Source organism: Erinaceus europaeus, chromosome 4 (genome assembly GCF_950295315.1).
Source record: "Erinaceus europaeus chromosome 4, mEriEur2.1, whole genome shotgun sequence".
Taxonomy (NCBI): Eukaryota; Metazoa; Chordata; class Mammalia; order Eulipotyphla; family Erinaceidae; genus Erinaceus; species Erinaceus europaeus.
Window position 1 is genome coordinate 122,556,428 of NC_080165.1, and position 24,197 is coordinate 122,580,624.

At 35.1% G+C, this 24,197-nt stretch overlaps 1 protein-coding gene across 1 annotated transcript in view; it reads right to left on the bottom strand.

Annotated features, from left to right (window-relative positions):
• The window catches only part of LAMA2 (laminin subunit alpha 2), a 711,163-nt gene that overhangs the window by 270,298 nt on the left and 416,668 nt on the right, over window positions 1-24,197 (bottom strand). The window contains exons 15-18 of the mRNA XM_060190486.1: window positions 18,944-19,055; window positions 11,388-11,501; window positions 7,547-7,674; window positions 1,720-1,806 (exon numbers count right to left, since the gene is read on the bottom strand). Coding sequence (XP_060046469.1) covers window positions 1,720-1,806; window positions 7,547-7,674; window positions 11,388-11,501; window positions 18,944-19,055 — 441 coding nt within the window. The remainder of the gene's footprint in view (window positions 1-1,719; window positions 1,807-7,546; window positions 7,675-11,387; window positions 11,502-18,943; window positions 19,056-24,197) is intronic.

A 24,197-nucleotide genomic window follows, 5' to 3' on the forward strand; every position in this document is an offset into this window, starting at 1 on the left:
AATTGAGAGGGAAGGGTGATAGAGAGGGAGACAGACAGAGAGACACCTGCAGCACTGCTTCACCTCTTGTGAAGCTTTCCCCTCCAGGAAGTTTGAATCTGGGTCCGTGTGCACTGTAATGTGTATGCTCAACCAGGTTGGCTGCATATGTATTTACATCCTGAATTTCACTGAACTAATAAAAGTTTTTACAAAGTAAATCATTCTTTCTCTGGTGATTTTTATTGTTCAAAATAGAATTGCTTCTAGAATTCATATTCATCAGCATTAAATATGTGAGCTGTTTGTGGGCAAAAAAATGTATACTACCATTTGTAAATTTATATCTAGTCCAGTTACTATCCTCCGTGGTAGTTTCTAAACAGATGTGTAAAATGAAATGAAGGATTTTAAACTGTAGGTAGTTCAGAAACTATTTTCTAACAGCACATAGAGCATGAAGCAAACCAATATAAATACATCAGAGATTATGCTCACCTCAGTAAGTAGATTTAATGGCCTTTTATGACAGAACAGCTGTCATTTTTCAGTAGCTAAAAGAGGGTTGCCTGTAGTAACCCAGTGGGGAATTAGATATTTTATGAAAATCTGTTTTGGTAATGATATGTTCTCCTAGTATAGTAAGTACTACATACATGCTCTGTATTTTTTTTTTAATAAAGAGCTCCTGTTTCTCTTTTGCAAATAAATCTTTTTTATCTCAATTCTGTTCTCCTATAGCTCATTTACAGATGCTGTCACATTCACAAATAGTATTTGTTTCTACTAGGAACTTCCGTACACACTTTGTCCATAGATTGCTAACTGCTGACTAAATTCTTTCTGTGTGATTGGCTCCTGTGTCACTAACTTTGTACTCCTTGTGGAAACAGGGCCAGGTAAAGATAGGCAGAACCCTCCATGGGGGTAACCTTGGTGATGGTGGGTGAAAGCAGATCACTTCTCAGTTTCCACCACCTCCCTGTGGTAGAAGCAAAGAGGACTATTTTCAGTGCTAGAACAAGAGGTTATGGGATGTGACAATCATTCAAAGGGGAGTTTTTACAATTTCCACATTAAGACTGAAATATAGAAAAAACACTTTCTCTTCAGAAAGATTTCAGAGGAAAAATGACACACAATACAAATATATATATATAATATATAAATGTGTATATATAATATATAAATGTGTATATAATATATATATACATATACATATTTCTTCTGCAAATCAACAAGAACTAAAATACCAGCTTAGTAGTTATTAGAAGCAGCTATAAATCATGATAATAAATTACATTTTGTTGCTGTTTTCAAATATATCTAAGGTAAATTATGGACCACTTGTTCAACTATGAACTAAGCAGGCCACATTTTAAGGACACAAAGCTAATTATGAAAAATAAATGGTGCCAATGTAGACAGTAAGATAAATCTTAAAGTGCACGACTTTCCACTTGAGCAGTACTTTCTAGAAAGATTGTAGGTTAATGCTTAACCTTTAAAATTAAAACATTAATCAAATATCACTGAGTGGATGAAGATTTATAGAGCAACTTCTGGAGAATAAATAAACTATAAAAAATATCATGCATTTGTTTGACAAGTCTGGAGAGAAATTTTATTTCACTTCACTGAGTAGTGTGGCTTTTCTGGGCCAGAGCAAAGGATGATGATTCCTGTTTTATGACTCCCAAGACAGAAAGAATTTTGAAAGACAGCATGGCACATGCTTACCTCTCACAGCGTGGTCCTGTGTACCCGTCAGGGCATTCATCACAGATGAGTCCAAGACTGCGGTCTAAATGACACGTCGGACTAAAGCTATGTTGATGTTGTGGCAAACAACAGGGACAGGGAAGAAGCACACACACAAAGTCATTAGCAGAACATTTTCATTTATCTTTCTCCATTATTGCTGTGACAAAAGGTACAGGGTGGTCACTCCTGTCTCACTGACAGAGATTAGAGTCTGGCCAATTGAAAATGAAATGACATTGCTGTTTCTGCAGACATGAATATAGCCCAGTGGAGAATAACATGCTTGTGACATGTTATTAACTGACTTTTGACTGTTGTGGGTCTGTGATCATCAGTAACAAGTGTGACTATAGAACTGCCTTGCAGAGTTTTCCCAAGCCTGACAACACAAACATACACACACTCACATGCTTTTTCTTTATCCAAATCATTATGAATTCATTGCATCTACAAATTTGTTAGAGAAAATGGAATATTCAGTAGGTGTTAATGAAAGTGATGGTGGTCATAGTTGTGATGGTGATGATGGTCGTGAGTGTTCTGCTTCAAGTACTACAGTGTGTGTGTGTGTGTGTGTGTGTGTGTGTGTGTGTGTGTGGTGTGTGTTTGTGTGTATTTTATAGTCCACTTGTATTCATAGGTATGCTGTACCCATTACGCAGATGGATTCAGATGAAATACTTTCAGAAGAGACCAATTGTGCATATTCCTACTAAATTTATAATTACCAAACAAAGCAACACTGTCATTTTACATTGCCCGTCAGGTTCCAAAATATATTATTCTTGGCACATAGCCAGTTTAAGTGTAATCTACAATAGAGTAAGTGAAAAACCAATAGAGAAATTTTGTGATAACTTTAGATTTCAACTACCAACTCTGCTCTGTCATAGATCTCTAGTTTGAGAGAGAAATCTCTCATGCATTAAACACTCCAAGATTTAAACAATAGCTCTTGGAAGAGTCATCAACTGTTTTGAATTCTGTGAGTTTGCCACTCTACCATTTTAAAAGGAAATGCCCCCAGTTAATCTTTCCCCCATTATGTTTTCCCTATAAAGATTTATTTTCTATTACATATGACAAGACTATTCAGTAGAGGCTTGCTTGATGGGTAAATGAATTAAAGGGAAAACAACAATTAAACTGCAAAGTTCTGATCTGATTTTAACTGACATTTTCATGACTGAGAACATTTTCTTAACTTTTGGGTAGATCAAGCCATATTTTATATTTTTTTAGTATAATTCTTCTAGCTAAACTCATTGTAGTACTGTGTGGATTTAAAAGTGTTTTATAGTACCAAGGGATTAGAATATAGTGGTTTTATCATTTTAAACATTTTAAGATATTGAAAGGTCTAAATGAATCTCTTGGGGGTAAGGGAGCAAAAGTGAAGTCTGACATACGTATATTTTACAAAAATTATCCATATAAATCATTTCACAGTTTTAGAGTTTCTGGTGGAAGTCAAGAGTAGCATAATCCAAAAAGGCTTAACTATGATCTCTTCAAGCACATCCATGCTTGAGAGAGAAGTCTGAGACCAGCTATCTGTAATTCAAAGGTAGCTTGCTACTGAGGATATTCATGTAGAAATCTGACTGCACTGACAAGAAGCAGCACACATGCAATTTAAATAATCAGGGTTTACTTTTGCCTTCATCTAAAATTTGATACTGTTTTCATACCCAAAAGGAAAAAAATAACTAGTTGCTAGAATGCATGCACTTCTTCCTTTAAATTTGAACTTTTGTCACTACCTCATAATTTACAGAAAAAAGTACTTCTAACTAGAAGTCCTAGGTTTCCTGTGTGCAGTTTTACTGCAATGGCAAGAAAATCATATCAATTTTGTTAATCCCAAGTAAGTTTGCTGTAAATCATGCCAAAGCTGTTTGATATGGTTTCTGACAATTTAAAACTATTTACAAAATGGATCTCAAGTTCTCAAATATACTCATGCATCACTAAAAATGACAGAAACTAAATGTACTCTCTGACAGCAATAAAAAAAATTCCAGGAAAAATTAGCCATAATAATAGACTAGATCTTTACATTTCCAGAGTGCTTTCACAAGTAATTTCACGTCATTACTAAAGACTCATAGGGCTAGGGAGATAATATAATTACTTTGCAAAGAGCCTTTCACGTTTCAGGCACCTACGTTCCCATGTTCATTTCCCATCACCACCATAAGCTAAAATTGAGCAGTGCTCTGGTAATTTTTTTTCAAAATAAAAGCTGAAAACATGGTGGCACATCCAGTAAAAGACACATTGTCACAAGTTAGGAACTGGGGTTTAATTCCCAGTCCCCAAGTAAGGGAGGCAGGGGAAGGAAGTTTAATCAGCAGGAGAGCAGCACTGCAGATGTCTCTCCTCCTCTTTCAAAAATTCTTTCAAAAATTTCAGTTTCAATGTTCCTGATATACAAGTGTCCAATTGTAGTCAGTAAGAAAAATTTATTGAAGGCCTAAATTCTGTTGGACCTTATGTAAGAATCAAAATAAAATTTTACTAAGTTATGGATAAGCAATTTCAATAATGTCATCTATTCAAATATATCAAGGACAAAATATATTCCTCTTTCATATAGATTTAATATATAATCTATGTAGTTTTAGAAATTAATGAGTGCAAGACAGTTGAAATATTTACATTTGTTTGCTTCTCTAGAGATGAGTGTTCCAATCTAGTCATAATATAGCTAGATTATACACACCACAGAGATGAGAAGATTAAGAACAGTGAATACTATAGTTGATGAATTTGATGTATGTGTAAAATTTGATTATTTAATTTTATACATCATAAAAATAACAATATATCTCTATCAAAGTATGCATTTGACTCTCGTAGTAACATTGAGATAAGTCTGCAAAGTCAAACTGTTACAAAGCCTTACAATTTGAAATGGAGGTTTGGTAGCTTTTAGCAGAGTTTTGCTCTGAACAATCTATGAAAATTCAAATTCTAAGTGAATATTCAATTTATTATTCAAAGATTCTAATTCTGATCATAACAGTAATGCCTCTTAAGCAACTTTTTAAATAGGAGAGCTTATCTAAATCATTGTGCTACATTATTTCTTGGGTAAAAGAAAAACATTTCAACTGAATTTTTATCTTTTAAAGTTGAATTATGTCTATTTTTGAAGGTTTTTTTGAAATTAAAATCTTTTTACTGTCTTTACAACTAAATATTAATTTGTAATTTTTAAAATTTAAAGATTATCACTGTCTTTTTTGCTTATGAAAATGCACGTGTAAAACTACAATTTAAAAGATTATTGCTTGGGTTCAAATTCAACTTCTTTACACACAATAGTTTAATAATTATTTAATGTAAGTGAAAGCACCTGAAAAACTGAAACATTTTAATACTTTAAATACTTAATACAGCTAATGCTGCCATTATTGTGTTGACTTCTTAAAAGTTAGATCTGCATAATTATACCAACTTGGAATGCACACATTTTAGGAAATGCCATCACTAAGCACAGTAAACTCAAGTCCTTTGGAAATAATGGGTGGTGTTTTAACACTTGCTAACTTTACTTTTTTCATTTAGTAATACAATTAGAACCTATTGTTAAAGTAGAAGCATAGTAAACAGAAAAAGTCACAATACCTACATTTATCCAAGCAAAGTCCTCCATCTATCAGCTCTTGTGTATTTTTTTAACAATATCAATCAACCTTGAGAATACATTTTTAAGTTTCACTTACTCAATCATATCTTTCAGAAATTCTATACTAGGGTCCACACTATACTATAATAAGCAGCTGTGCTGGACTGGTATCTCATTCTACGATATATTTTTATAATTTTTATTAGTGATTTAATAATGCTTGACAAGATTGTGGTATAAGAGGGGTACAATTCCATACAATTCCCATCACCAGAGTTCCATATTCCCTCCCCTCCATTGGAAGCTTCCCTTATTCTTTATTCCTCTGGGAGTATGGACTAAAGATCTTTATGGGGTGCAGAGGGTGGGAGGACTGGCTTCTGTAATGGCTTCTCTGCTGGACACGGGTGTTAGCATAGAACCAAACTCTAGCCTGCTTCTATCTTACCACAGTGTGATAGGGCTCTTGGGAGGTGGGGCTCCAAGACAGATTGTGGAGGTCATCTATGATATTTTTATTGAGAAGTGGGATGCCACTGAATGGCCAGATGTACAATCACTGCATTCTTAAGTGAAAAGTTGTATAGAATAACAGATTCGGAGTTTAGATGTATCTGGAAAATTCCAATCAGCTATACTGAAGCAATAGAACCTCCATTTCAGGCTCTAACAGTTCTCATGTACACCAGAGAGCAAGATGTAATTTTCTTTGTCCCCCCATGTTCATTATTTTCCAGATATATTTCTTTTTGCCTCCTTACTCCTATTCTCACAGTTGTAGTTGCCAAAGAACCTTAAACTTTGTTTCCATTCAGGCACCTACTAAACACAGCATATGTTCTGTTCACTAACACACACACACACACACACACACACACACACACACACACACACACACACACACACACTTGCTTTTGGTTTTCCAAAAATTATAGTGTGCTATTTTAAAGATATCCTCAATGTAAACCACTTTTCAAGGTCAGAAAACTAGCTGAAATTGAAATTAAAATTCTGAGTCGGACATATCCATTTTTATGACTCAAATCAAGTTACTTAATGACAGTCACTGTACTAGGCTCACAGTGTCTAGTCAATATTGTAAGCGGTCTGTGAATTTTAAGTTATTGTCACAAAAAATCTGAGAGGTTTCTATAATCACAGCTAATAAGAACTGAGATACAGACAGTTTAAGTAATTTTACTACAAGTCACATAACAAAAACAGATGGAACTAAGCAGCTACATCAAGTTTAGCTTTGAAATTAACATTATAAATATATTATGCAAATTGGGGTACAATTTTCACCAATATTTCAATATTCAAATAATTTATAATGTGCTATAATGTTTAGTACATATACATAGTAAAATATTATGATAACTAAATCATGTGCTACAGAATAGAAATGGTATTTAAAGAAAACAAACAGGTAAACTGATCTATTATTTCAAATTTACTTTGACCTCAAGGGTTATCTCTGGGGTTTGGGGCCTGCACTACGAATCCACTGCTCCTAGAGGCTATATTTTCCCTTTTGTTGCCTTTGTTGGTGTTGTTATTATTGTTGTTGTTAGATAGCACGGGAAGAAATCAAGAGAGGAGGGGAAGACAAAGAGGACGAAGGAAAGATAGACACTTGCAGACCTGCTTCACTGTCTGTGAAGCAATCCCCCTGCAGGCGGGGAGCCTGGGACTTGATCCATTATGGCAGTCCTTGTGCTTCACGCCATGTGCACTTAACCACTGCGTCACAGCCCAGGCCACTTACTTCAGTACTTTTAAGGAGCTTTTGACATAACCAAGATTTAAAAGATTTACATTAATGACCATTTTTTATTATAGTATGAAGATGTGATTGTCAGTATTGTCCATGTTTATTTAAAATGTGTTCTTTAGAGTTAGTGTGGAAATTATTTAATTAATAATTAATTAATTCTGCATAGATAAGAAGTCATCAAAACTAGATCTAAAATATTAAAAACTATGCAGAATAATAGGCATACCTTTACATATCTTATATTTAGAAAAAATATTGTATTACCTTCCTGAGAAGTTCATGCATATATTTATTATTTCTTTTGTGTGATGAAAGAAGGGCATATTGTCTCTCAAAACTGAACTTACAGATATGGATGTCAAACTTATTACAAAAATAACTTTGCTACTCACTTATTGGATGGCATATTGAGGGGACATGCACAGGGCTGACAGTCATCAGAGGTTCCTTTTGTAGGATCTCCAAAGAAACCAGGAAGACACTGGCTGCAATAAGGACCACCTGTGTGATCCTTACAGTTCTGAGAAAGAAATGCAGATTAAAAAAAAAAAGCTTATTATTTTTATCTCTAGCAACAACTGATACCAAAGCTAGGTCTACAATGTCATTAGTCTGTTCACTGCCAGGAAGAATAATTTTCCACTTATAAGTGCTCAATTTTACTGCTGGGAAATAATGTGGAAAGTTAATTCAGTATCTATCATATAAATTATAGTTTGATTCAGCACATTAATACACAAAAGGAATATGACTGAAAATCATTATAATTTTATTATGCAAATCTTATTTTCTTTTTTCTTCATTTTTAATTATTTTTCTAAGAATATGTTTGTGATCATGGTAAGTGTGTATGTATAATAATAAATCCCAAGTAACATACTTGATGGAAACTGTAGCCAATTCTAAGTAAAAAAAATTAAGTGCACAGTTTAAAACTTCTGATTTAATAAGAAATGTGAATAACTATGCAAATTTTATGAGCCTATAGCCTCTTACCTCAGAGATTAAATGTGACCTCAGCAAACTTCATTTGGAACAACAGACTTTTTTGCATTTTTGTGTGGCTTATAATTAATTAATCATTGAGGGCACTGGAAAAGTTTAAAGCACCCAGCAATAAACAACAAAGCCACAATACACACTGAAATTTCCCTCATTCTAATTTTAATTATTTATATTTGACCTACTTTTAATTGACTTGACATTGATTTGTGACACCATACAATTCTAAAAAATTAGCTTTTCAACTCTACATGTGATGAGATTCACTGAAGCCATCACCAAAGGTCCAATGTCCTCCCACTATAAAAATGAGCCTTTTACCTGTTCCTATTTCATCCTAATAACTATCACATTTTTACCTACTGATTGATTTGATAGTCAAACTAAAAGGTAGTTTATTTATTTATGTTTTATCCCCCAGTAGCTTATTTATATACTTCATACACTACTTTTTTGGAGCCAGGTGGTAGCATATATGGTTAAGTGAACACATTACAGTGCACAAGGATCCTGGTTCAAGCCCCTGTCCCCAACATGTAGTGGGAAATCTTCACAAGCAGTGAAGCAGGGCTGCAGGTGTCTGTTTCTTGCACTCTGTATCCTCTTCCCTCTATATTTCTCTGTCCAGTAAAATAAATAAATAATGCTAAAAATAAATAAATTAACTAACTCATGTTTGGAGGAAATCCCAAGGAACAAAATTGAAATTTAAATGATGTTCCTATAATTTTTTTAAAATGTCCATGAAATGTTACAATCAAAAGTTTTCTTTTTTGTTTGTGAATCATATGCTCACAATGAGTAACTGCACCTAGTTATCAATACCACTTTGAGACAAAGGGAACTTAAAACTACCACTATCTAGGTGGTACACTCAGTAGAGCAGACAAGGGATAATGTGCAAGAAAGATCCAGTCTCAAGCTGCTGGTCTCCACCTACAGGGGAAGCTTCACAAGAGGTCAAGCAGTGTTACAAGGGTCTCTCTTTCCTCTCTCCCTCCCCCCCTTATCCTTCCCACTTCCCTGTCAATTTTTCTCTGTCTCTACCCAATAAATAAAATAAAATATTTATTTTAAAAAGTTCCAGATAATATTTTGCTAGTAATTTATTTTTCAGCTACAGTGGAAGTCATGGAAAAATACCAGATTCTGTCTTTATCACAAGGATCTTGATTCTGTCTGTGAATCTGCTGGTTTTTGTTTGTTTACTTTACTTTTCTTTTTTTGTCAGGTGGCATTCTATCTCCCAGTCTGTAAAGCACAATAAATGGTAAGTGCTAGATTTGATTCAAAGATTCACAGAAGGTCTGTGATAATACTCTGTCTCTTTGCCCTCCCAGGATTATATTGAATATAATCTTTTGCTGTAAAATGGGGAAGGGACAGAAGAAGAAAGGGGGGTGGAAGTGTAGGAGGAGGAGGGGAAGGAAGAGTGAAAAGGTTCTGTGGCTGGGGAAAAAAATGGAAAAGCATCAGATCTGAACACTGAGTTTAATCCTCAGTAATGCATGTACCACATGATTCTCTCTCTTCTCTCCCATTTGAAAAAAAAAAAACTTCAATTCTTTGAAATTTTATAGAACCAAATAATCAATAGTACTATTTTATATATTTATTTATTTTAAAATTTTAGTTATAAAAAGGAAACACTGACAAAACCATAGGATAAAAGGGGTACAACTCCACATAATTCCCACCACCAGAACTCCATATCCCATCCCCTCCCCTGATAGCTTCCTTATTCTTTATCCTTCTGGGAGTATGGACCCAGGGTTATTATGGGGTGCAGAAGGTAGAAGGTTTGGCTTCTGTAATTGCTTCCCAGATGAACATGGATGTTGGCAGTGTCGATCCATACTCCCAGTTCTCTCTCTCTTTCCCTAGTGGGGCAGAGCTCTGGGGAAGCGGAGCTCCAGGACACATTGGTGGGGTCGTCTGCCCAGGGAAGTGAAATTTTATAGAACCAAATAACCAATAGAACATCCAAATGACTACTGGGAGTAGTCTAAGTTTGTTATCATGATATATCTATTTTTATGGTTTAAACAATGCAAATTCACATCAGCTTTGGGTACGATTCCAATTGTATGCTGGTAAAGTATTGAAAGGTAACACAGTATTTTTTCCCAAGGTACATTTTAAAAGACTTATAGTATAATTAAAATGAAAATCACTTAGTTATTCTATCATAAAATGTCATTTAAAAAAATCTACTGATCTACAAAGTAAGACTAACATGTTTTATACTGCAAAACAATTAAACAAAATCTTATATAGAGAAAATAGGAAGAACATCAATAAACTTAAATGCCAAATTACACTGAAACAAAAGCCTTGAATTTTCATCTTGAGTTTTCCCAGAAGCTTTTAAGTAGAAGGGGGAAAAAAAAGGGGGCAGGGTGGTGAGTAAGAGAACATAGAGAAATATAGATAACAGAGCCTGCCTTAAATTCTGCAGGGAAATGAGAGTATGATATCCTCCTAAATTGGCACTGATTCAAATTGTGTTTCTGCAAGACTAATGAAATGAGAAATGTTGTTTCAAGCTTCATGCCATGTCAGACAATATAAAACTAGCATGCCCTTGAGTTAATCAGAGTGGTGTATTCAGGATAATTCTCCAATACAAAGGCTTCTTAGCAGGGTAGAAAGTACTTCAGAGTTTTTATTTTTTATTATGTGCTTAAAAGTATAAACTGTAGAAGTAGCAGGTAGTATTGGTGAGTAGTTGCATATATATTTTTTAATCTTCATAGATACTTAATATTTAGTTAAATATGACTTTAAAATTAAAATATGCAAAAAATTAAAATCATATATATTCATTGTAGAAATAAATATATCTCAGTTGTTAGTTATATGTTATTTCAATCCTAGTCATTTATTAAACTAATATAAATAAATACTAATTCTTTCTTTTTCCTATTTATTTTTTTACCAGAGCACTGCTCAGCTCTGGCATATGGTGGGGTAGGGGACTAGAATTGGAGCCTCAGGCATAAGAGTCTTTTTGCAGAACCATTATGCTACCTACTCCCATTTGTCTAATTCTTTTTGGATCATAACTGAAAGAATTCTCAGCTTCCAAATCTGTTTTTAGCTTGAAGAACTTTGTCAAATCAGGTTTTGACACAAGCCATCTAATCTCCCAAAGGAAGTAATTGAACTTCAGTACCTAGGGGACTGATTTCAGCCTTGTCAATCAGCATCCACAAATGGAAAAACACTTACCAAACATTCTCCAGTGATGTCATCGCAAGATTCTGCATGGCCAAAACATTGACATGGTTCACAGATGCCACCAAAAATTGTGCCATTGATTCTTCTATATCTAGGCCAACAAGACTAAAAGAAAGATAGGATTTAAGTCAAACTCAGAAATCTTTTGAAAGTTTGGTTTTGTCTTTGTTATCTTCATAAAGGAAAATGGGTATCAAACTCAGCAAATGTGCTTGTCAAAGTATTGTTTTTATTGAAACATTGCTACAGAGCTATTTCTCCTGACAGTGGGACTTTGTACTGACCTTAGTGTTATTGGCAGGTATGAGATAAGAGGAAGCATTAGTCTGGTGTTTCTTCTGAAATGGTAAAATAAAGCAGAGATATAAAGAAATGAAATGTGATAGTCAAGTAAAAAAGCACAGACAGAAAAATAAAAGGAAAAGTGGTAAAAGGAGTCAATATAAAAGCACACGTTAGAGTACCTTAGCCAAAAAAGCACTTGATGTCATACCAAAGAATATGTGCCCCCTTTCACAAACAATCTGCCTTTAACTTCTGCACTTTTTGAAAACTTTGCATTAATTTAGAGGAAAAGTCCCGCTCCCATTTGATCACACACACATATAATTCATATATTTCATTTTTAATTTCTTCCATCCTACTATACATTCTCAAAATTAAACAAAATAGCTTATTATTTATTTACTACACAGTCTGAATATTTTAAATGTGTGGCATTATGGTCCTGGAGTTTTATTTATATTCACCATTTTATATTTGAAGTGTAAAATATTTTATTATATACACACAAATTATGGTCAAGAAAGGATATTTGGATCTTAGGATACATATGTGTAATGGAGGCTCTAAATTTAATGCTATGGTTAATTATTTTTCCTGTCTTTTTTATCTTTTTTTTTTACAATTTATTTATTTATTTCCTTTCGTTGCCATTGTTGTCTTATTGCTATAGTTATTACTGTTGTTGTCGTTGTTGGATAGGACAGAGAGAAGTGGAAAGAGGAGGGGAAGACAGAGAAGAGGAGAGAAAGATAGACACCTATAGACCTGTTTCACTGCCTGTGAAGCGACCCCCCTACAGGTGGGGGGGGGGGCTCGAACCAGGATCCTTCCAGTCCTTGCGCTTTGTGCCACCTGCCCTTAACCCACAGAGCTACCGCCCGACTCCAACAGTTTTCCCTCTGTGAGGCATACTACAAAGTGGATGGAATAGTTGGCCAAGTGGTGGCACACCCAGTTAAGCAAACATGTTGCCATGCACAAGGGCAATGGTTCGAGCCCCTGCTTCCCACCTGCAAAGGGGAAGCTTCACAAGTAGTGAAGCAAGTACTACAGGTGTCTCTCTATTTCTCCCCTTCTGTATCTCCCTCTCCTTCTTTCTGTCCTAACAAATAAAAAAAATTGGCTGTCAGGAGTAGTGGATTCATTGTGCAGACACCTAGTCCCAACAATAATTCTAGTGGCAATAATAAAAAAAAAAGTGGATGAGATAAAAAGAAATAAAGGGGAGTTAATAATTGCTAAGTGTAGAAATTTAGGATGTCTCATTAAAATTACATTTAGTGAGTCGTTTCCTATATGTCTAGATGGATAAATACAGCATACAATAAAAACAACAAGATCTTTTTTCCAGTTGTAAACCAAAACAAAATAGAAACCACCAAAGAAATAGAGTGTATAGAAATGTGTATTGTTGGAAATGTCCCAGGGGCTTTAGGACATAAGATCTCTTAAATTTGAACATCAATAATGAACAGGTAAAATAGATGTACTGATATTTCACATCTGAAAAGAATTTTTTTTTCCTCTTGCTTGGGCAAATGCAGAAACAATGTACAAAAAAATTAATTTTTGACCCCTTTATAGTGTTTTCTCCACTGTCATTCTTGTCAACCTAGATTTGTTATAGAAGTTTTGTAATACGTATTTCTAAAAATGGAGGAAGCTGTATAGCAGAAATTAAGTTTTTTGGTAATAGGAAAATCACTGATTTATCTTTTTTTATGTAGCTATCAGTCACAAGCCTTTAAAATACTTTATAAGTGTGTTTTTGAAATAATATCTTTCTTCAAATTTCTCAATTCCTTACCCTTTTCACTTCAGCATTAATTCACTCATTAACCAGAGAGGAAAACTGAAAACAGTAGAAGTCATTTTTCCACTATCAAGTTGATAAGCTTGTATGAAGTATGTCTTCATTTGTCAAGTTCCCTTCTATCTCTAAAGGGTATGGTAAGCAGATTTTTTTTTCCTTTCAAAGGAATACTACTATACTTTTAATCTTTATTCCATTATCTTTTCTCTTCCCAATATCTCCTTTATGTATTCTACTATCACTATATATTACTATCACTATATATTACTATCACTATATCACTATCACTATATATATAATATATCACTATATTACTATATAAAGTGTTCATTGAATCATAATTATCAGCTTAAACACATGATCTAATATCTTCATCAAAAATTAACAGAAGCAACAAAAATGATAAAAATTACTTTCTTATCATCCCAGGGCATTCCAATTATTTATATATTACTCTTTTTCAGTAAAACGTATCTTTTCTTCCTCACTTTCCCTTTATCCTCTATTCCACTCTAATCTGTGCTATGCCACTGGCCAGTCTCACCATAGATCCGGTTTATAATTTCAAATAATTTGATATTGATTAGTAAGTAATTTAATATTGATTGATATGCAAATATATGGGATAATTTTAAAATTACATTTTATCTGACGTCTCGCCAACATTAGACATGTTTGTTTCTTCTCCCCTCAAAGAACCTCTTCTCTTAACTTCCATGACATCACATATCACACATTTCTCCCCTTTTTTTCTCCCCTGCTTTTACATACATCTTAACAATAGGAGCTCCTATTGCCTTGCTTTGTTTATCTTTCTCTTTTCCTTGCAGCCTCTTCCACGCAATTTTATTCTTTTTAGCAGAGCTGATGATGATTTCCAAATACACAACTTTAAGCTGGACAGATTTTCTAAGATCAAGACTTTATCTAACTGTATATTTCAGGTTTTTTTTCCCAAACTTAACAATTCTAAAATGTACTGTTGATTTCCTTTCCCCAAAACTATTCCATTACCAGTTTCCCTATCAAATGAAACTACATCTAAGTATCCATGCTAATAATTCATGAATAATTCTCATTATTTAAGAAATATTTCTTTCAATACTCCCTTCTTTTGTTGTCTTCCAGTAAATATATATATATGGATTTCTCTACGTATTGTCATTATCCTAACATAAATAATTCCTTATCATCACTATGTTCTCTGTTCTCCATAGTAACTCATTAATCATTCTCTTTCCTACCATTCTTGACCTCCTCCAGTTAAGTTCTATGCTGTATTTTTTTCAAAAACTACAACCCAGGCCATTACATGATACATCTTAATATCTTCTAATGATGTTCCTTAAGCTCCACTGTCCTTAAAAAAAAAAAAAAAAAGTATCTCAGAGGTCTGTGCACTGGCTCACCCCATTGAGTACGCAGGTTACCATGTGCAAGGGCCAAGGTTTGAGCCCCCGTCACCCATCTGCAGTGGGGGGTGAAGCAAGTCTTGAGGTGTCCTTCTCGTCTCCCCTCTCTCTTACCCACCCCACCCCTCAATTTCTCTCTGTCCTATCAAATAAAAAAGCAAGAAAAAATAGCTGCTGGGAGCAGTGGATTCTTAATGTGTGTGATTAACCAAGTTTGCCACCGCCTGGCCCCTGGGAGCAGTGGATGCTTTCTATTATTATTATTATTATTGTTGTAGTTATTGTTGTTGTTATTGATGTCATTGTTGTTTGATAGGACAGAGAGAAATGGAGAGAGGAGGGGAAGACAGAGAAGGGGAGAGAAAGACAGACACCTGCAGACCTGCTTCACCGCCTGTGAAGCGACTCCTCTGCAGGTGGGGAGCTGGCTCAAACTGGTATCCTTGAGCCAGTCCTTGTGCTTGGCGCCACCTGCGCTTAACCCGACTCACAGCCCGTGAATTCTTAATGCTAGCATTAAGTCCCAGTGAGAAACTAGTGGCACAAAACAAACAAACAAACAAAATCCACTCAAATAGTTATGGCGTGTGCATAACTACTAATGTCGGTCTTCTACATTCTCATCACGTTATTCTCTGCTCTACTTACTAACCTCCACCATTCTTGTCCAGTTGGGATCCTCGCAGACTCCAATATTCATTTTACATCCTCGCTGATATATTTTTTTTACTAGTTTATAACTTTCCATTCCTCATTTTAGATGCTATTACCTTACTTATTCTTTTCCAGTATACTTTATGAAAGCTTTTCATAGTCCTTCCCATCTGATCTCCCTATACCTATTCTCATTACCTATACCAAGACACCTTATTTTCTCCATAGTAATGATTAAACTTATTTAAATCTACATTCTGATACACTAGCTTGCCACTAAATGTAATTCCTATCAAGCAGGGGCTATATTGTCCACCCATCACTGATGTCTAATGTTGTGACTGTCTTAAAATTCATAGTTATCAATACTTTTTAGCAAAGTATGAGCATTTATATCAGGTGGTTAATATTATTTTCATATATGGAATAAACTGGCATTTGACTAAAATCTTTTTTTGTATTCCACTTTTCTTCCACATCTTCAATTATCCTTTCAATCAAATAATAATTTTGTAATGGAGTCACTTGCTCTATTTGAGGCAAACTAGAATTAAGGCCCTTACAGTCTTTGACTTTACTCAACTTTTAAGGGGGCAGTGGTTAGAAAGACATTTTGACTTGTGAACAACAACAAAATGAAATCAGTAATGCATAAAATAGCCCAGTACTGAAAATGTTTATAAAGAAAATAAGAAATTATGAGAGAGTAGAGGAAAAGAAGTCAAAGAAACACAAGATTCTGGACTACTGGGAGTTATGAGAGGGTGTCAGATACCCAGAACAGGAGGGTGAAGAGAGACTTGGGTTAATGGTAGAAGTGTTGTGCAAATGACTATCACAGGGAGGTAAGGAACTATATTCATATATCAATAACTGACCTGTCTACTGTTATCTGTCCAATAATATGAGTTGGAAAAAAACAAAAAGAAATGTAGGAACATCAGAGCTGCTCCAAAATCAAGTTTTCTCATGAACTTCAAATAATGTGATTTACCAAAGAAGCATGTAATAGGTATAGGAAAATTTTATCTGTCTTCTGTGTTTTTATTCTAAAATTCCACACTCATATACCTCTCAATATATAGCTGTTACCATTATTTAGCATATGAGGATGAGGATTTGTTTTTAAAAATTAGGAACATATTCTCTAATATTTCTGGAATTACGACTTTGAATGATTATTATTGTACTTATGTTCTGCAGTGCTAATTGTTTAATTATGTAGTGCTATGATCTAGTTTTTATAGGTGTTTCTTATCTACATAAATAGCTCTTGAAGGGCAGGGATTATGCTGTAATCTTCTTAATTCTTTCAATATTCAATGCTGTGTTTAGCAAAGCCTATCAAGAAATAATTTTTAAATGAAAAAGTAAAGCATGGACAGTTAGTTATTTCTGATAAGCAGGGAGTTTTTATACTCAGTAAGTATTTGGAACTTGTATAAAAGATAAAGAATACTGAGAATACCTATTGTGAGTAAAAAGCATTAAAACAAAAATAGATTCAATGTGCTTATTATTCCATTTTAAATAGTCATCTAAAGGCCCCAATGCAACTTTCTGCTTTTAAATGAAAACTGCTAGAGTTCTAATAAAAGAATATGTTTCATTAAATATGGCATGTATTTTATATGTGAAATCAAATTGGATTGACAGATTTAAATCATTCCCATGATTATTTCTCTCTTGTCTGCATGGATTTTAGTAAGAAAAGTACTTCAATAAATTCCATTTAGTTGTGTGTGTGTGTGTGTGTGTGTGTGTGTGTGTGTGTGTGTGTGTGTGTGTATGCAGGTAAACATGAACCCAGAGGAGAAAAAATATTTTTCAGAAATATGACTCTAAGTACCTGTACATCCTCTGGAAGCATACATTATTTTAAAGTACAAGAGAACTGACAAAGCAATGCCTGGAGTACTTCTATAAATGGTATAATGGGGTAGTGCACTGAAGTGGATCATCTTGGTACACTCAAATGATTCCTTAAAGGCACTATTTTCTTTTAAGGAATTAAATATTCTATTTATCTGCAAGCCATGCTTTCTATCAGGGAAATGATGTTTACATTTTTTGGTGTGGTTACAATCAATTTTCAAACTCCTAATGAAAGTAAAGAATTTTTTATCTGATAATGACATATTGTGGTATAAAGTAAGAAACTCTGATCATACTACGTCGAGAATACCGAGACAACAATAAATATCTCACAGTTTAGGTGCTAAACAAATCAAAAAGTTGTATGGAAATATGGAATTTTCTTTTCTTTTTAAAAAAATATTTATTTATTCCCTTTTGTTGCCCTTGTTGTTTTATTGTTGTAGTTATTTTTGTTGTTATTGATTTCATTGTTGTTGGATAGGACAGAGAGAAATGGAGAGAAGAGGGGAAGACAGAGGGGGAAAGAAAGATAGACACCCGCAGACCTGCTTCACTGCCTGTGAAGCGACTCCCCTGCAGGTGGGGAGCCAGGGGCTCAAACCAGGTCCTTGATCTTTACGCCACTTGCACTTAACCCGCTGTGCTATGGCCCAACTCCCGGCAGTATGGAATTTTCTAGGTCAAGGTATTTATTACATATATTTTTGTTGTTGTTTTCTTTTTTGCCACCAGGATTATTGCTGGAGCCCAGTGTCTGGAAGACAAATCCACCACTCCCAGTGGGCATTTTTCTTATCTCTTTTCTTTTCTTCTTTTTTCTTTTCTTCTCTCTTCTTCTCCTTCCTTTCTGTTTTTTTTTTCCCCTTCCTCTATTAGATAAGACGGAGAGAAATTGAGAGGGAAAGGGAAAGCTGAGAGGGAAATAGAAGAACCCCCTTTCCTCCAGATAGAGAGAGTGGGAGCTTAAGCCTGTCTCCCTATTCATGGTACTGTGTGTGCTCAACTATTTCTGTCTTTTAAATGCTATACTCAGATAAATATGACTTGATGTTCTTAGGAATAAAGTAAGAAAACAATGTTATACATGGGATTTAAAAATGGAAGAAAAGTTAAAAAGAAGTGAGCACTAAATTCCTAGTAAGTAAGTCACGAGTCATAGATGAAGGGGAATGTTTTGAAGCAGTATATATTTCTACCATCATCCATCCTACTATACCAATTAGGCATATGTGGGACAAGTATTTTCAGAAGCATTATACACACACACACACACACACACACACACACACACACACACACACATGTATATATAGCTACAATAAGGTAAATACCCAGAAAAAAACTTAGTTTCAAAACATTCTATATGTAGTATTCTGAAAGCCATGAGTTTGGGGCAGGTATTCAAATTTCTTCAGTAGGTAGTACACTATCATTTATAAGTGTAATCACTGATGGGAAAACTGAACTCTTTAGAATACACTGAGGATATACTATAAAAAACATACTTCACAAGAAGATCCAGCATAGCCGGGTGGACACTGACAAACTTCCATGGCTGATGCAATGCTTCCATCAGTTGGATAGGGGACAGCATATTCAAGATCAACAGAGCTCAACCTGGAATAGATAGAAAAACTATGTAAACAAAAATGAAAGTTAAAACTTCAACTAGAAAATATAAAAGTAAGTAAACAACTATTGTATCATTCAGTATGAAAACTATGATGCTAGGAATATAAGCAAATTACCTATGCTGAGAAATAAAGAAATTAATAGACTTAAGTCAAACATATAGTTACTCTTCAGATTAAAGCCTTCCAGTTAAATTTGCTCACAATCACCAGTACTATCAGAAGTAAAAAGATATTAGGACACTTTGCTCATTTCTTATTTTTTGACTATGCATTTTATTAATTGCTCAAGGAGCACATAAAATCATGTAGTTGTAGAGATTTTTAAGAAAGAAAACAAAGACATTATTAATTTATTTTAACATTTAAATTAGAAGAGGCAATCAGTATTAATCAAAAATCTGTCCAGGCTATGATCTGAAAGAAAAGAAGGAAGACACATAAAGACTGTTTCTTAACAGTTTTTTAACTGTTGCTAAAAAATAAATTTGTATTGTTAGTAAGTAAAAGTGCCACTTTCTCAGATGCTTATTGGAACTATTTTCTTTTTCTTTAATTTGGGAGACCTAAATTAAGTTCATTCTTCTCTTTATCCATGGGGTTCACGTGTTACTTCTGCACCATCTGGTAATTTTAAGATACTGACTTGGTTTCACTCATTATTTTAGGGAAAAGCTGGTCTAGTCAAATTGAAAAAATGTTGTTACATAAGTAGTTTATGTATAATGTTATGCATGTGTGCATTTCCTTCTGAAGTTAATTCAATTTTTATGCATTCACAATTTTCATAAATGTTACTGATGAAATAATATATCTTCAGTTTCATTGTCAAGGACACAAACTAAAGAATCAAAAAAAAAGAATTTATATCCTGTCTCTGAAATTTATTGCTCTATAATAATATTTCATATAAGTCTCAATGCTTACATGTATATAATAGAAATAGTCCATACATCATAAGCTTCATTAAATAATAAAATATTCTTGACTTACAATATATAGCAAATCAATAGCCAACATCATACTAAATGATGAGAAATTGAAAGCTTTTCCTCTTCAGTCAGGTACAAAGCAGGGCTGCCTATTATCACCATTGTGATTCAACAATGTCTTGAGAGTCTATGACATAGCAATCAGACAATAGAAAAGAATCAAAGGGATACAGATAGGAAGAGAAGTTAAACTGTTCCTAACTGCAGATGATATGAATGTATATATGCAAAATTTTAAAGAGTCTAGTAGAAAACTCCTGGATATTATTGAACAATACAGTAAAGTGGCAGGTTATAAAATTAATATACAAAAATCAATGGCATTCCTTTATGTAAACAGTAAATTAGAAGAAGAAAATACACAGAAATCACTTTTCTTTTTATAGGAGCAACTATAATCAAATATCTGGGAATCAAGCTAACAAAGGAAGTTAAGGACTTATACACTGAAAATTATGAGTCACTCTTCAAAGAAATAGAAAGAGACACAAAGAAATGGAAAGATATCCCATATTCATGGGTTGGAATAATTAATATTACCAAAATGAGCATCCTACCCAGAGTTATATATAGATTCAAAGCAATCACCAACAAATATCTTTACAGAAATAGAACAAAAGTTACAAAATTTATCAAGAACCAAAAAATCTTCAGGATTGCCAAAGCAATCTTGAAAAAGTGGAACAAAACTCGAGGTATTACACTGTCTGACCTCAAGCTATACTACAGAGCTATTATAATCAAAACTGTCTGTTATTGGAACCAAAATACTCAGACTAGGAATAAAATTGAAGATTCAGATATAAGACCCAAAATCTATGGCCAACTACTTTTAAACAAAGGAGCCCAAACCATTATATATGGCTAAAGGAAAGTCTCTTTAGAAAATGGTGTTGGGAAAATCAGATTAAAACATAGAGGCAGATGGAACTGAACCATCACATAACACCTAGAATGAAAATCAAATCTAAGTGGGTCAAGGACATGGATACTAGGGCAGGAATTATCAAATACATAGAAGAAAACATTGGCAGGACACTTCATAACCTATGCTTCAAAACAGTCTTCAAGGATTCAAATTCAACAGCAAAGAAATCAAAAGCAAACATAAACCAATGGGACTACATCAAACTGAAAAGCTTCTGCACAACAAACGGTATCATCATACAAAAGAAAGACACCCTACAGCACAGGAGAAGATCTTTACACAACATGCATCAGACAAAGGGCTACTAACCAAATTACATAAAGAGTTCAGCAAGGAACAAGCAATCCCTCTCGAAACCATCACTGGTCATCTCCATCAGAAACATTATAAACCCTCATGTGGGCCTCTACAGGATCCTGCCCTAAAAAAGAACAACAGTTGGTAGAAATTGCCCCACTACCTGAAGGGAGGCTGGGTAAACATACTGCACCACTGGAGGAAGACCGATCCTAAAATGAGAGTAGTCTAGAATGTTCCTAGTTTTGACCATGAAATGTGAGTTCAGACAGGCAGGGATGTTGCGCAACTCATGTGGAAAAAGACATGGGCACTAGATCATATCGATGGGAATTAAAGTTAGTGGTATTATATACTTTTCCCATATTTTCAGGCTACTCTCTGCCCTGATCCACCTTTTTAGTCCCATTCCCATCTCTGACACCATCTTTCTAGACAATACTTTTAGCCCACCTGCATGTTAGCCATCAGGCTCAGGCAAAAATTAGTAAAGTCAAGGGCCCAATGGAATATACATAGTAGACTTCCTAGTTTCTTGCAACGTTAAGACTCCAAATCTCATCTCCTATACTCTTACCTTTAGGTTCCTGATTATTAAACAGTTTGTTCTGCTTCATATCTTAAGGCTTTTCAGCTACCAAGTTGAAGATGCTACCATGACGTCAACTTGACTTCCCTGAGCAGCCGACATCAACAAGTCCTAGAACCCCACCTCCCCAGAGGCTTACCATACTAGGGAAAGACAGAAACAGTCAGGGGGGGGAGGTGTTGGATTGACCTGTCAATGCCCATGTCTAATGGATAAAGAAGCCAGACCTCCCACCATCTGCACCCCATAAAGATCTTTGGTCCATACTCCCAGAGGAATAAGGCATAGGAAGTATCTATTATTGGAGGGGACAGGGTATGAAACTCTAGTGGTGGTAATTGTGTCGAATTGTTGCCCTTTTATCCCACAATCTTGTCCACCATTACTGAATCACTTAAAAAAGAAAGAAGAAAAAGAAAATGGGGCCAGGGCATGGACAGAAATTTCACTGAGGAAGAGATCCAGAAGGCTAAGAGGTATACAGAAAGTGCTTAACTCTTTTCAACCACCAGGTTCCAGATGCTAGCATGATGCCGACCAGACTTCCCTGGACAGTCAACCCCACCAATGTGTCCTGGAGCTCTGCTTCCCCAGAGCCCTTCCCCACTAGGGAAAGAGAGAGGCAGGCTGGGAGTATGCATTGACCTCTCAATGCCCATGTTCAGTGGAGAAGCAATTACAGAAGCCAGACCTTCAACCTTCTGCATCCCACCATGATCTTGGGTCATTACTCCCAGAGGGTTAAAGTATAGGAAAGCTATCAAGGGAGGGGATGGGATACAGACTTCTGGTGGTGGGAATTGTGCAAAGATGTACCCCTCTTATCCTATGGTTTTGTCAATGTTTCCTTTTTATAAATAAAAAGTTTAAAAAAAAGAAAGTGCTTAAAGTCAATTATCATCAGAGAAATGCAAATAAAGACAATGATGAGATACCACATTTCACCTGTGATAATGTCATATATCAGAAAGGATGGAAACAACATACGTTTGAGAGCATGTGGGGAAAGGGACACTACTGTACTGTTAATGGGAGTGTAAAATGGTACAACCATTGTGGAAAGCAATCTGAAGACTTTTAGCACACTAGATATTGACCTAGCAATTCCACTCTTTCGGATTAACCCAAAGGAAATAGAAACACCTATCATAAGAGATCTATGTATATCTATGTTCATAGAAGCATAATTTGTAATTTCCAGAAACTGGAAGTAACCCAAGTGTCCAACATTAGAAGAGTGGCTAAAAGTTTTTGGTTTGTATATGCTATGAAATACTTCTCAGCTGTTAAAAATGATAAAGCCGTTTCCTTTGCGCCACCTTCAATGAAACTTGAAGATACCATGTTAGGGGCCTGATGGTAGTGTAACTGGTTGAGCGCACATGTTACAATGTGCAAGGACTTGGTTTTAAGCCCCTGGTCCCCACCTGTAGGGAGGAAGCTTTACAAGTGGGTGAAGCAGTGTTGCAGGTGTATCTTTCTCTCTCCCCTTACGCTCTCAATTTATGGCTGTTTCTATCCAATAAATAAAGATAATAAATTTTAAAAAATAAGTCATGTTTGGTGATGGGAATGGTGTTTATGTACACACCTATTAAATTGTAGTCATATAAATCACTAATTAATATGATAGGGGGAAAATTGATTGTATGTCTAACAAAGGGACTTTTCAAAGTTAACCCAATTACCAAATAATGTGATGATAACAGTAACTATCCATTGTCTTCTTGAACCCTAAGACAGCAGGAACCTCACATTTCCACTATAGAGCCTAAACTTCCCCCAGTCCTGGGACCCTAGGGTAGGGCCCACTTTCCCGTATGCTTCTCCCAATTCTTATCAAATAATATTGCATCCGCTGATTGCAACCTAATCAATGCAAGGAGTGCCACCCCAGCATGCTTCACTTCAGACTGTGTCCAGAGACTTCAGGTGTGGAACGACAACCCTTCAGCTTCAGCATTTGGGTGAGACCTTTCCTTTCACAGTATTCTCTAATACCATCCCAGGTGGTTTACTTCCTAACAAAGTCCCAAAACCTAGATATAGACCAGGTTCCAGGAGACAGAGCATATGTTCACAGGTATCCATAAACCAGGGCAAATATATACCTGAAAGCAGTAGTACACTAGAGTTTGCAGTGAGTACCCCCCAATACTTCATCTCCACTATTCCAACCTTTGGGTCCATGATTCTTCAAGAATTTGTTTGACTTTGTATGTTAACTCTCTTTTCAGCTACCAGGTTCCAGATGCCATCAGGATGCTGGCCAGGCTTCCCTGGACTGAAGACCCCACCAATGTGTCCTGGAGCTCCGCTTCC